This window comes from Pelophylax lessonae, assembly GCF_965119305.1.
Source record: "Pelophylax lessonae genome assembly, chromosome: 7".
NCBI lineage: Eukaryota > Metazoa > Chordata > Amphibia > Anura > Ranidae > Pelophylax > Pelophylax lessonae.
Window position 1 is genome coordinate 275,590,610 of NC_138774.1, and position 13,802 is coordinate 275,604,411.

Consider the following 13,802-nt stretch of genomic DNA (forward strand, 5'->3'; position numbering starts at 1 on the left):
CATATACAAATAATGAAATTCGTTAAATAGCACAGCAAGGGTACAATATCCCAAAAAAAATATTTCAATACAGAATAAAAAAAAAAAAAAAAAAAAAAAAAAAAGACGGTCAAATCTATAAAAAAATGTTTAAGAATTGCAAGTATAATAATAAATATGGAGATCGAATAGAAATATTTCCATTAGATTATTCATTAAGGTACAAATATATTTTAATACAGAAGAAAAAAAAAGTAAAATCCATAAAAATGTTTTTATATTCGCAAGTATAATATGGAAATCTAATAGATCTATTTAGAATACTATTCATTTAGATTAAGTTTTCAAACTAAAAAAAAATAAAAAAGTACATGGGAGTCATAACCTTTTAAGCTAAGATTGTAGGTGAATATTGCAATGGATCCAACAGAGACCTTATGTAGCAAATAAAAAAAATATGGAAATTGAATGGAAATATTTCCATTAGATTATTCATTCAGGTACAAATATATTTTAATACAGAAGAAAAAAAATTGAGAGTCAAATCCATAAAAAAAATTTTGATATTTGCAAGTATAATAAATATGGAAGTAGAATAGAAATTTCCGAAAAAAAAAAATATTTCCAGTAATTATTAATTTAAATTAAGTTTTCAAACTAAAAAAATTAAAAAAGTACCTTTAAATGTACGTGGGAGTCCAACAACCTTTTTTTAAGCTAAGATTGTAGGTAAATATTGCAATGGATCCAGAGACCTTATGTAGCAAATAAAAAAAATATGGAAATTGAAAGGAAATATTTCCATTAGATTATTCATTCAGGTACAAATCTATTTTAATACAGAAGAAAAAAAATTGAGAGTCAAATCAATAAAAAAAATTTTATATTTGCAAGTATAATAAATATGGAAGTAGAATAGAAATTTCCGAAAAAAAAAATATTTCCAGTAATTATTAATTTAAATTAAGTTTTCAAACTAAAAAAATTAAAAAAGTACCTTTAAATGTACGTGGGAGTCCAACAACCTTTTTTTAAGCTAAGATTGTAGGTAAATATTGCAATGGATCCAACAGAGACCTTATGTAGCAAATAAAAAAAAATATGGAAATTGAATAGAAATATTTCCATTAGATTTATTCAGGTACAAATATATTTTAATACAGAAGAAAAAAAATTGAGAGTCAAATCCATAAAAAAAAATGTATATTTGCAAGTATAATATGGAAGTAGAATAGAAATTTCCGAAAAAAAAAAAAATATTTCCAGTAATTATTAATTTAGATTAAGTTTTCAAACTAAAAAAATTAAAAAGTACCTTTAAATGTACGTGGGAGTCCAACAACCTTTTTTTAAGCTAAGATTGTAGGTAAATATTGCAATGGATCCAACAGAGACCTTATGTAGCAAATAAAAAAAATATGGAAATTGAATAGAAATATTTTCATTAGATTTATTCAGGTACAAATATATTTTAATACAGAAGAAAAAAAATTGAGAATGGAAATTGAATAGAAATATTTCCATTAGATTTATTCAGGTACAAATATATTTTAATACAGAAGAAAAAAAATTGAGAGTCAAATCCATAAAAAAAAAATGTATATTTGAAAGTATAATATGGAAATCGAATAGAAATATTTCCGAAAAAATATTTCCAGTAATTATTCATTTAGATTAAGTTTTCAAACTAAAAAAAGTACCTTTAAATGTACATGGGAGTCTAAGAACCTTTTGTAAACGAAGATTGTAGGTGAATTTAACAATGGATCAAACAGAGACCTTATGTAGCAAATAAAAAATAAAAATAAAAGAAGAGGAAAAAAAGATAACCCTAACTTTCTTCAGTGCTTTACACAAGGTGCATCCTCTGTATAGTCAGGGACAGCTTTCTTATACATTAGTTTAGGTATCAGCACTGAGAAAAAATAAAATAAAAAATAAATAAAAAATCTGGCACTTGTGTGGTCCTAATACAAAGTCTCCAAGATCTTGACCTTAATTGATGGTGGTGCTGTGGCAATCTCTATAATGTACTATTGTGGTGGGAAGAATGGCTCTGTGGTCAGCCTCTGCGCACTCTAATGCAGTTTATACATTTTATTTTTCTAGGCGAGAGCTCTATTTCTGGTTGTGCAAAAAGTGCGCGGATTAAGAAGAAGCAGAGGAGGAACAGGACTACCTTTAACAGCAGCCAGCTTCAGGCCTTGGAGAGAGTGTTCGAGAGAACCCACTACCCAGACGCTTTCGTAAGGGAAGATTTGGCAAGAAGGGTCAATCTGAGCGAGGCCAGAGTACAGGTAAGAATTTCACATCTTTTAAAGAGTAATAAACATGGGGGCATCTCATCAAAATGTAAAACACCAAGCCAAGAGAGACTTCTATAAAGCCTAGTACACACGCAATTATCGGCCGACCGGTCGTCTGTCTTTTGTCCAGAGTTGTGTTTTGTTGGTTGGAATGTGCCTAGACTGCACACAAATTTTCTCGCCCAACAAAATTCTACTTCAGAAGTGATGTCATGTGTTGGTTTGCTTTCTTTGTGTTTTCTTCTCTGAGCATACCCAGTCTTGCTCATAAGATTTTTCCTTGTCAAAATCTGTACTGACTGCACAAAAATCGGACGCGTTTTGATGGACAAAAATTTTATAGTCTGCATACCAGATTTTTTTTTGGTCGAAAAGTCGGAGTCGGTTGTCGGAAGCATCATACTAACAAGCCGAAAATCGGCAGATCGGTCGGACAAAAATTCCCTGCCAATTTTTGACGCATGTGTACGAGGCTTAAGTCTTGAACCTGTTGGAGTGGTCCTTCTCTTATTCTCAGTGGTTATTTCATTTGATTATCCTCATTGCTCTTGCAGAAGTTGGGTTCATTTACCCCCAGAACTGGGGTGTGACAGTGAAAGCCTAAGTACAGCCAAAATCAATAACCGAAAAATCAGCATAAGGGATATAACTTAGTCAGTAGGATTTGTCTCTCGTGCTGATTCATCCTCTGTTAGGGAAAACCTTCCTCCTCGACGCCTTCCCTGCTGCCGTATGCTTCTGCTGAACCGGAGGGTAATACATGCCTACCTATTCCGCCCTTCTGCTCCATGCATGAGCTACAGCTTCTATAAAACTAAAACGATCCAAGCATGGCGGATGTTTAGATGATTGATGGGTCCACCACTTCCAGAGATCCTGTTTCCTTCATAGATGTTTGGATTCTATGAATGGAGCAGTTGGGTGGAAGGTGAGGGTATACTCAGGCCCTCTTGATGACAGCCTGTGACGGCCTGTTACTTGTAATAAACTCCACCGCACCAGAAGATTATGGTGGCATGGATGGTTTAGGGCTGGACAGAGGAAGATTTTCACTAACAGAAGAGGAATCAGCACAAGGGACACATGCTACTGACCGTATGGGATTATGGCTGCACTTAGGCTTTACATAGTTACATAGTAGGTGAGGTTGAAGACAATAGTCCATCCAGTTCAACCTGTGTAGGTGTGTGTGGCCGTAATCATCTCACATACCCCTGAATGTTCTGATCCTTGAGATGCACGTCCAATAGTCTTTTGAAAGCCACCATACTACCCGCAGAAACCACCTCTTGTGGTAGAGAATTCCACAATCTTGTAGCCCTAACAGTAAAGAACCCCCCACGTTGCCTGAGGTTAAAACGCTTCTCCTCTAATCGCATTGTATGCCCCCCGAGTCCTCATGCAATCCCTTCGACTAAACAGCTTTTTTTCTAAGCTGAGATCCCCATTGAGATATTTAAAAATTGCTATCATTTCCCCCCCCCAGGCGTCTCTTCTCCAGGGAGAATAAATCAAGTGATTGTAGACGCTCTTCATAATCAAGGTCCTCCAATCCCCTAATTAAACTATGCAGAACATGTATGCCCAGTTCCCCACCATTTTACATCTTCATGTGGCGATTTGTCTTAGGCAATCAGACAGCCTAACTTCTAGAACAGTGCAAGTCAACAGCAGAGTGGCCTTCAGCATCAAGCCACTAGGAGAAGGATTTATAGAGTTGTGAAGTTGCTTAGTGCAGTAATGGAGAATACTATTTCCTGTTCAAAAGATTAGTGCGTCAAGCATTCAATGCATTTTATACAGAAATAGGTATTTGTAACATTTGTCGGTATGTATGTTTTGAATGTTTTTAGTACAAGGATCCAAAATAGCTGCAATAAAGTTTTTACTATGTGAGGAGAAGTAAGCACAGCCGACATCTTGATTTATGACGCCATTGAAAGACAATACAGGTAGCCTCTTGTATCCCAAATCTATTTTGCTTCAGTGGATTCTGAATGGTGATAGTGGGGGTTGATGTTGCAACTAGACTAATGTTACTGCGGAAGCCTGTTGTGCCTACCTAGTCATATCCTAACAACCTGTCAACCTGTGGGTGTCCCGGGGGGGGGAATAGTGCCCCACCGGTGGGTGTCCCGGGGGGGGGAATAGTGCCCCACCGGTGGGTGTCCCGGGGGGGGGAATAGTGCCCCACCGGTGGGTGTCCCGGGGGGGGGAATAGTGCCCCACCGGTGGGTGTCCCGGGGGGGGGAATAGTGCCCCACCGGTGGGTGTCCCGGGGGGGGGGAATAGTGCCCCACCGGTGGGTGTCCCGGGGGGGGGGAATAGTGCCCCACCGGTGGGTGTCCCGGGGGGGGGGAATAGTGCCCCACCGGTGGGTGTCTGGGGGGGGGGGGAATAGTGCCCCACCGGTGGGTGTCTGGGGGGGGGGGAATAGTGCCCCACCGGTGGGTGTCTGGGGGGGGGGGGGAATAGTGCCCCACCGGTGGGTGTCTGGGGGGGGGGGAATAGTGCCCCACCGGTGGGTGTCCCGGGGGGGGAATAGTGCCCCACCGGTGGGTGTCCCGGGGGGGGGGAATAGTGCCCCACCGGTGGGTGTCCCGGGGGGGGGGAATAGTGCCCCACCGGTGGGTGTCCCGGGGGGGGGGAATAGTGCCCCACCGGTGGGTGTCTGGGGGGGGGGGGGAATAGTGCCCCACCGGTGGGTGTCTGGGGGGGGGGGGGAATAGTGCCCCACCGGTGGGTGTCTGGGGGGGGGGGGGGAATAGTGCCCCACCGGTGGGTGTCTGGGGGGGGGGGGGGAATAGTGCCCCACCGGTGGGTGTCTGGGGGGGGGGGGAATAGTGCCCCACCGGTGGGTGTCTGGGGGGGGGGGGGAATAGTGCCCCACCGGTGGGTGTCTGGGGGGGGGGGGAATAGTGCCCCACCGGTGGGTGTCTGGGGGGGGGGGGAATAGTGCCCCACCGGTGGGTGTCTGGGGGGGGGGGGAATAGTGCCCCACCGGTGGGTGTCTGGGGGGGGGGGGGGAATAGTGCCCCACCGGTGGGTGTCTGGGGGGGGGGGGGGAATAGTGCCCCACCGGTGGGTGTCTGGGGGGGGGGGGAATAGTGCCCCACCGGTGGGTGTCTGGGGGGGGGGGGGGAATAGTGCCCCACCGGTGGGTGTCTGGGGGGGGGGGGAATAGTGCCCCACCGGTGGGTGTCTGGGGGGGGGGGAATAGTGCCCCACCGGTGGGTGTCTGGGGGGGGGGGAATAGTGCCCCACCGGTGGGTGTCTGGGGGGGGGGGAATAGTGCCCCACCGGTGGGTGTCTGGGGGGGGGGGAATAGTGCCCCACCGGTGGGTGTCTGGGGGGGGGGGGGGAATAGTGCCCCACCGGTGGGTGTCTGGGGGGGGGGGGAATAGTGCCCCACCGGTGGGTGTCTGGGGGGGGGGGAATAGTGCCCCACCGGTGGGTGTCTGGGGGGGGGGGGAATAGTGCCCCACCGGTGGGTGTCTGGGGGGGGGGGGAATAGTGCCCCACCGGTGGGTGTCTGGGGGGGGGGGGGAATAGTGCCCCACCGGTGGGTGTCTGGGGGGGGGGGGAATAGTGCCCCACCGGTGGGTGTCTGGGGGGGGGGGGGGAATAGTGCCCCACCGGTGGGTGTCTGGGGGGGGGGGGGGGAATAGTGCCCCACCGGTGGGTGTCTGGGGGGGGGGGGAATAGTGCCCCACCGGTGGGTGTCTGGGGGGGGGGAATAGTGCCCCACCGGTGGGTGTCTGGGGGGGGGGGAATAGTGCCCCACCGGTGGGTGTCTGGGGGGGGGGAATAGTGCCCCACCGGTGGGTGTCTGGGGGGGGGGAATAGTGCCCCACCGGTGGGTGTCTGGGGGGGGGGAATAGTGCCCCACCGGTGGGTGTCTGGGGGGGGGGAATAGTGCCCCACCGGTGGGTGTCTGGGGGGGGGGAATAGTGCCCCACCGGTGGGTGTCTGGGGGGGGGGGAATAGTGCCCCACCGGTGGGTGTCTGGGGGGGGGGGGAATAGTGCCCCACCGGTGGGTGTCTGGGGGGGGGGGAATAGTGCCCCACCGGTGGGTGTCTGGGGGGGGGGGAATAGTGCCCCACCGGTGGGTGTCTGGGGGGGGGGGAATAGTGCCCCACCGGTGGGTGTCTGGGGGGGGGGAATAGTGCCCCACCGGTGGGTGTCTGGGGGGGGGAATAGTGCCCCACCGGTGGGTGTCTGGGTGGGGGGGGAATAGTGCCCCACCGGTGGGTGTCTGGGTGGGGGGGGAATAGTGCCCCACCGGTGGGTGTCTGGGTGGGGGGGGAATAGTGCCCCACCGGTGGGTGTCTGGGTGGGGGGGGAATAGTGCCCCACCGGTGGGTGTCTGGGGGGGGGGAATAGTGCCCCACCGGTGGGTGTCTGGGGGGGGGGAATAGTGCCCCACCGGTGGGTGTCTGGAGGGGGGGGGGGGGAAGGAATAGTGCCCCACCGGTGGGTGTCTGGGGGGGGGGAAGGAATAGTGCCCCACCGGTGGGTGTCTGGGGGGGGGGGAAGGAATAGTGCCCCACCGGTGGGTGTCTGGGGGGGGGGGGGAAGGAATAGTGCCCCACCGGTGGGTGTCTGGGGGGGGGGGGAAGGAATAGTGCCCCACCGGTGGGTGTCTGGGGGGGGGGGGAAGGAATAGTGCCCCACCGGTGGGTGTCTGGGGGGGGAAGGAATAGTGCCCCACCGGTGGGTGTCTGGGGGGGGGGGGAAGGAATAGTGCCCCACCGGTGGGTGTCTGGGGGGGGGGGGGGAAGGAATAGTGCCCCACCGGTGGGTGTCTGGGGGGGGGGGAAGGAATAGTGCCCCACCGGTGGGTGTCTGGGGGGGGGGGAAGGAATAGTGCCCCACCGGTGGGTGTCTGGGGGGGGGGAAGGAATAGTGCCCCACCGGTGGGTGTCTGGGGGGGGGGGAAGGAATAGTGCCCCACTGGTGGGTGTCTGGGGGGGGGGGAAGGAATAGTGCCCCACCGGTGGGTGTCCAGGGGGAAGGAATAGTGCCCCACCGGTGGTGTCCGGGGGGGGGGAAGGAATAGTGCCCCACCGGTGGAAGGAATAGTGCCCCACCGGTGGGTGTCCAGGGACGGGGGGAGGAATAGTGCCCCACCAGTGGGTGTCTGGGGGGGGTAAGGAATAGTGCCCCACCGGTGGGTGTCTGGGGGGGGGGGGGGGAAGGAATAGTGCCCAAATGTCAGTGACTAAAACTACACCCCACTGTTGCTTAGTGTGAGGGGGGAATAGTGCCCAAAGGGCCACAATTAGGAGACCACTGCCCTAGAGCGAGTGTGCACCTAAATGACTGCCTGAGGGAGATGAAACCTACTGTGCAAAGTGGAGAGGGTTACAGGGGGAAAGGTGCAGAGAAGGTTAGAGGAGTTGTGACTTCTTTGCACAGGAGATAAATAGGGTGCACATGATGGCTGCAAGAGGCGGTATAGGGGCTGAGAATAAGTAAAAATCTGAGTTTCAGATTGACCGTTAGAACCATGTCTTGTATCTTGCATTGGGGGGTCATCATTGTACTTCAAGTCCTCTTAAGGTCCACCACCAGTTGAATATACTGGAACCCATGTCATCCAATAGAAATTCAGCAGTAACCTCTGCAGCTTGAAATAGATTGGTTGATGTTGGGGTTGGTTTTTCCCTAGTGGTATTTGTAACGCACAGTAGTCTAGTCCAAAAATTCTAAGTTCGTTGTCCTTTTTTCTAGGTTTGGTTCCAGAACAGGCGAGCCAAGTTCAGAAGGAATGAGCGGGCCATGCTGGCCAGCCGATCGTCTTCCCTGCTAAAATCATACAGCCAAGACCCCCTTGTAGAGCAGCAGATCAGCCCTCGACCAACCAGTCTGGCCCCAGAATTTCTGTCCTGGAATTCCAACAGCTACAGGTGACATACGATTGTACTTTCTGGTTCATGTAAACAAAGCACACAAAGTGAAATATCCAGATGCCACCGGACTTGTCCATGATCTAGGTTCCAATCTGTTGCTATAGTGTGTTTTGATTGCAGATACTTTTCCAACCAGAATTCATACTGGATTGTCAACAGGCGGTGCAAACAGCAAAACATTCTGGTTCGAATTTTAAAATTAACCAAAATAAACTATTTATTGCCCACCAGAAATTTAAGAGATTCAAGCATCTTCTCCGAATCTCATGTACCACAGCAGTTTTTCATACAATTGGTGGACTTCTATGGACGTTTCTTATTTGAAACCCGGATGGTCACAGGGCTGCTGTTAGAAATCACGGGGCACCGTTAACGTACAGCCTGCCACCCCCTCCAAAAATATTAAAGTAATATTTTCACTAAAATGACACTTATTAGCGGACACAACTTACAAAATTCCTGCCAAATTTAAAAGATAGCACCGTATGGAGTTAAAGTTGTGTGTGTAAATGAGGTCTTTGGGCTCACATAGGTGCCATGGCCTGGGAAGTGAAAATCAGTGTTTTCTTTAACGTTGCTGTGTGCAGCCTGTGATAAGCTGTGATGGCGAACCTTGGCACCCCAGATGTTTTGGAACTACATTTCCCATGATGCTCAACTACACTGAAGAGTGCATGAGCGCAATGGGAAATGTAGTTCCAATACATCTAGGGTGCCAAGGGTCGCCATCACTGAGCTATGGGATGCAGAAGCTGCATTAAACAGCTGCAGGTTCTGATTTGACAGGCGTGTGGGTGCATGTGTACAGCCCAAAACACAAGACAGTGTGTATTCGGGGCCACTTACCCACACGTGGACACTTCTCAAATTAGAACCTGCATCTTCATAGAGTGGCAGGTGAATCCAGATGCAAAAACTGCTCATTTACACTACATGGACCAGAGAATCTGTGTGAATAAGCTCTAATTTTTTTATTATTTTCAAAAATATTTACAATTTTTTTTTCCAATGCTGTTTGGGGGGCTTTGGGAAAAAAATTAACACAATTTTCTATGTAGCCTCAGCTGCACTGCAGAGCAATGAACAAATTACTATGCTACATAGTTATAGTCGGGTAAACAAGTCCATTTGGATCAACCAATAAAAAAAATCTAATGAAAACCCAACCATACAATCCCATATACACAATCCTATAACCGCAGTTAAAGCGGTAGTATCCAGCTTTTTGACACTTTTACCTACAGGTAAGCCTATAATAAGGCTTACCTGTAGGTACAAATAATATCTCCTAAACCGGCATGGTTTAGGAGATATTTACAGTGCATGCAGCCGGTCGCGCGAGCGGCGCATGCGCTCTGAAGGTCCGGGGGGGACCTTCAATTAGTTTGCCGAGAGCTTGCCGGGAGCATGCGCGGGAGTGACGTCATCGCGGCTCCGGCCAATCATCGCGCCGGAGCTGTCTCTTCCAGCCAATCACCGCACCGGAGCCGCCGAACCCGGAAGAGATGGCGAGGGATCATGGCAGCGCCCGCAGCGATGTCCGGGGGTCCGTGTCGGGGCTTCGTTCTAAGGCAAGTTACACATAATGGGCTAGTATGCGATGCATACTAGCTCATTATGCCTTTGTCTTGCAGGTTTTTTTTTTTTTTAGGGTTTACAACCGCTTTAATCCAGAGGAAGGCGAAAAAACCCCAGCAAAGCATGATCCAATTTGCTACAGCAGGGGAAAAAATGCCTTCCTGATCCCCGAGAGGCAATCAGATATTCCCTGGATCAACTTTACCTATAAATATTAGTACCCAGTTATAATATGTACACCTAGGAAAGAATCCAGGCCTTTTTTAATGCAATCTAGTTGGGTGGCCAGAACCACCTCTGGAGGGAGTCTATTCCACATTTTTACAGCTCTTACGGTGAAGAAACCTTTCCGTAATTGGAGACGAAATCTGTTTTCCTCTAGACGTAAAGAGTGCCCCCTTGTCCTCTGTGTTGACCTTAAAGTGAACTCAACAGCTTCAGTTATGAACAATGAGTGATTGATCACTCACTGTATTCATTCACTAAAGGGGCCGGTAAATTGCACTTTACTGGCCCCTTACCCCACTTTCCATTCTTCACATCTCCCGTGTGCCCACAGCCCCACTAAGGCAGTGACCACATAGCACCCTGCAGGGGGGAATCCGATGTGGGCAGATCAGGGAGAGGGATTGGTACCACAGGGGGCAGCTACAGGAATGGTGACTTGTGTGTATCCCTCCAACAGCTGAAAGCCGGTGGGAGGGAGAGGGGAAGAACATGGCTCTCAGTTACTTCAGAGAGCTGCACCGGGCAAAGTTCCTGTAATTGCTGTGGTACTGAACATCCTCCCTGCCCAGATCAGATTCCCTGTGTGCCTGGACCCCCATACAAGGGGATAGGTGCTACGCCCTTATTGGTGGCCCTGGCTGGCAGCATGCATTAAAAATGTTGTACAATTTCTATACACTCTCCTTTAAATTAATCAGAAGTCTAGTTGGTTTATCTGAAGCAGATTGTATAAACCGACTGGCCGGATTTATATCAAGGAGCCCCAATGAGGTAATTTATACAAAACTAGAGGCAACTATGGTGTGTTGTCTTCCAATAGTGACACAATGAAGGAAATCCGATTACTCCTACTTAGTCTACTCCTCAATTACTCTTGCCCATAAAGTCCCTACCATTTGGGTTTGAGGCACCCATAATCCACAAATACTTAGACTAGAATTCATGGGACGGTGGCAAAAAAACGACTCAAGGGCCCCATTTTTAGATCAAAACCCCCCCTTCAATTGCCACTAATATTAAAAGAAAAAGGTGTACTAGTTAAGAGGACTTTACATACTGTACTTCGTACCTCTATACTACTCTAATCAAGAGGAATCTTCTGGTGAAATGGGTTCTAGAAATGACACTCCTGGGAGTGTCAATCTGTTTCCCCAGCAGGGCTCAGAGGTTTTTTCTGCTGACCCCTACATCACTACAGGATGCAGTGATCAACACAGTTGTGACGTGGAGGTCGAAGCGAAGAACCGCTGTGCATTGTGGGGAGATTGGCATGGTAGGGGCGCAAGGTGTGCCTGGGCACCCCCTAATCCTGGGGTTGGCAGCCCATCAAGCGTGATCTCCCTGGTGATCGCGGGCAGGTGACAGTTAAACTCAGATCCTTCCTTGCTGACCCCCAGAACCTGGACAGGAGGGGCAGCAGGGGTGGAATTTAGTGGAACCGATTTTGTACTTTCCTCCTGCAGCTGCTGAAAGTAGTCTTCTCCTTTCCTTCTCGCCAACATTTAGCTGCCACAGGGGGAAAATATAGGGGATCCATACCAATATATGCCGCCACCCCTCCTGTCCCTCTAGCTTCTGAGAGCTGGGAAGAGGCTGGAAAATCTGTCAAACACGTATGTGTTGGAGCTTTGTCAGGGACCCGCTACCATGTGCAGGCGCACTGGCGCCGCTAACCGGCGAACGCCTATGCGCATGCGCTGAGGCTACCGTGGATAGTTTGCACCTATCTCGCGTTCACGCATGCTCACGCAATCCGCTTTTGGCACCAAGCTTCCTATTTAAAGCCAGTGATCACTCTGAATCATTGCTGTGTGATCTTCAGCTCTCCTGTACCCTGTGCCTGTTTATTATCTGCTGTTCCTGTTTACCTGACCCGGCTTGTCTTTGGATTCCGATTACCTGCTGCCCGCCCTGACCTCGGCTTGTCCTGACTATTCTGCCTCATCCGGATCTGTTTACCTGCTACCGGCTATTGGTCCTGGACCTGCTTCTGGCTCAACCAGGGAATCCGGGGGACTTCGACCTGGTGTTAGCAAGCATTCAAGTCCATCCCCACCCTGGTGAAAACCGGCTAACCCTTAGACTCCGCGCCTCTGGTGAACCTGTGTCACGCCAGATACCCGGTAGCCACTCCTCTTACGTCAGGCTATGCCATATTACCCCGTGACAGTATCACACAGCAATGATTCCGAGTGATCACTGGCTTTAAATAGGACGCTTGGCGCCAAAAGCGGATTGCGTGCGCATGCGCGTTCGCGGGATAGCCGCAAACTATCCACGGTAGCCTCAGCGCATGCGCATAGGCGTTCGCCGGTTGGCGGCGCCAGTGCACCTGCGCATTGTAGCGAGTCCCTGACAAGCTTTGAGGTGCACACCCTAATGCCATGAGCTGTGTACACCTATTATTGGCATCAAATATTTACAGCCTTTGTTACAGGCATATCTATATTGGTTGCCAATGCTGCTTTCCTTTTGAAAATTCTAGTTGTCTGGCTGCCCCTGGATTAATTAATTTCTGAGTTAATGACCTGGAGCAAGAACAGAGCAATTGGAGCCAGAAATCCTGATTTGCATACCTGGTTGGCAGCTCAGAAAGTACTAAATCCACTGGTTCAGTGTAACTGCCAGGTAATTAGGAGAGATCAGCAATGGTCTATTTTTTCCCAGCAAGTTTCTTTTATAAGTGATTTTGCATTTCACATTCCTGACTGAACTGTGTCCTCTTTGTTCATTCCTACAGCGCCACTTTGCCGCCTTACAATCCAAACACCACCTCTGCACCAACCACAATGCCCACCCAGGGAGTCAACATGGCCGACAGCATCGCCAGCCTTCGCCTTAAAGCCAAGGAGTTCAGTCTTCACCACAGCCAGGTTTCCACTGTTAACTGAAGCCTGGCAGGATAGATGGGAGACTATTTCCAAGCCACGAGGCGAGGGGTGTGCTGGACACGCCACAGCTGAGCCTATGGCCACCAGCAACAAAAAAAATTGTTAAGACTGTGGCTCCATTTTGAAGCTCCTGATACTGCAAGAAGACGCTGTGATGTATCCGACAATCAGATCGGGGTCCAGTCTCCAGAACATGCAGCTGCAATATGGCCTCCCCACCGCCAATAAGCCATATTGCATGAAAAAGATACGTGTGAGTTTGGCAACAGCCAAGGTCTAAACATCTTGGACAGGACTCTCGATCCGTACAAAAACATTTGTTTGTGACTGTAGATATTTCATAGCTAGAATTTCACACCAATATTCAATTGTTTGTTCCATGTCCTATTATCCCTTGTATGCCCCCTCACCATTTTGGTTTATTGTCTAGGCTTCCCGTGTCTCCTCCATTTTTTGGTACGCGCTGTATATATGTAGATACATAACGTGCCTTGTATATATGTCCTTTTATGCCATTCACCCTGATCTTGAGGCAGTGTTAGACTGGGCCCATGGCTAGATCTGTACTTTTCCTTGTCCTTCGGTACTGTGACCGTGAGGTCACAACAATGACCACAATTCCATGATACCCTTATTATATCACCTATGTCCTGTTTATTGTAGTGTGTTAAAGATATTTTAGTAAAAAGAAAAAGGTGTACTGTCTAATCTTTCACTTAACATTAGGATAGATAGTGGGAATCTGATTCGTTAGCTAGGCTAAACTGTCAGATGCAACGATAAATGGGACTTTGACCAATGTTCCTCTCTTACACATTGGAATGTACAACCCCACAATACGCCCACCTAACACCATGATACACCCACCCAACCCCATTAAATATAAACCATAATAGACATTAAAGAA

The 13,802-nt window shown here is 48.6% G+C and overlaps 1 protein-coding gene across 1 annotated transcript in view; it reads left to right on the top strand.

Annotated features, from left to right (window-relative positions):
- The window catches only part of PRRX2 (paired related homeobox 2), a 141,797-nt gene extending 128,219 nt beyond the window's left edge, over positions 1 to 13,578 (top strand). Inside the window, exons 2-4 of the mRNA XM_082263796.1 lie at positions 2,089 to 2,276; positions 8,020 to 8,195; positions 12,745 to 13,578. Coding sequence (XP_082119922.1) covers positions 2,089 to 2,276; positions 8,020 to 8,195; positions 12,745 to 12,895 — 515 coding nt within the window. The 3' untranslated portion in view covers positions 12,896 to 13,578. The remainder of the gene's footprint in view (positions 1 to 2,088; positions 2,277 to 8,019; positions 8,196 to 12,744) is intronic.
- The last annotated feature ends 224 nt before the right edge of the window (positions 13,579 to 13,802 follow it).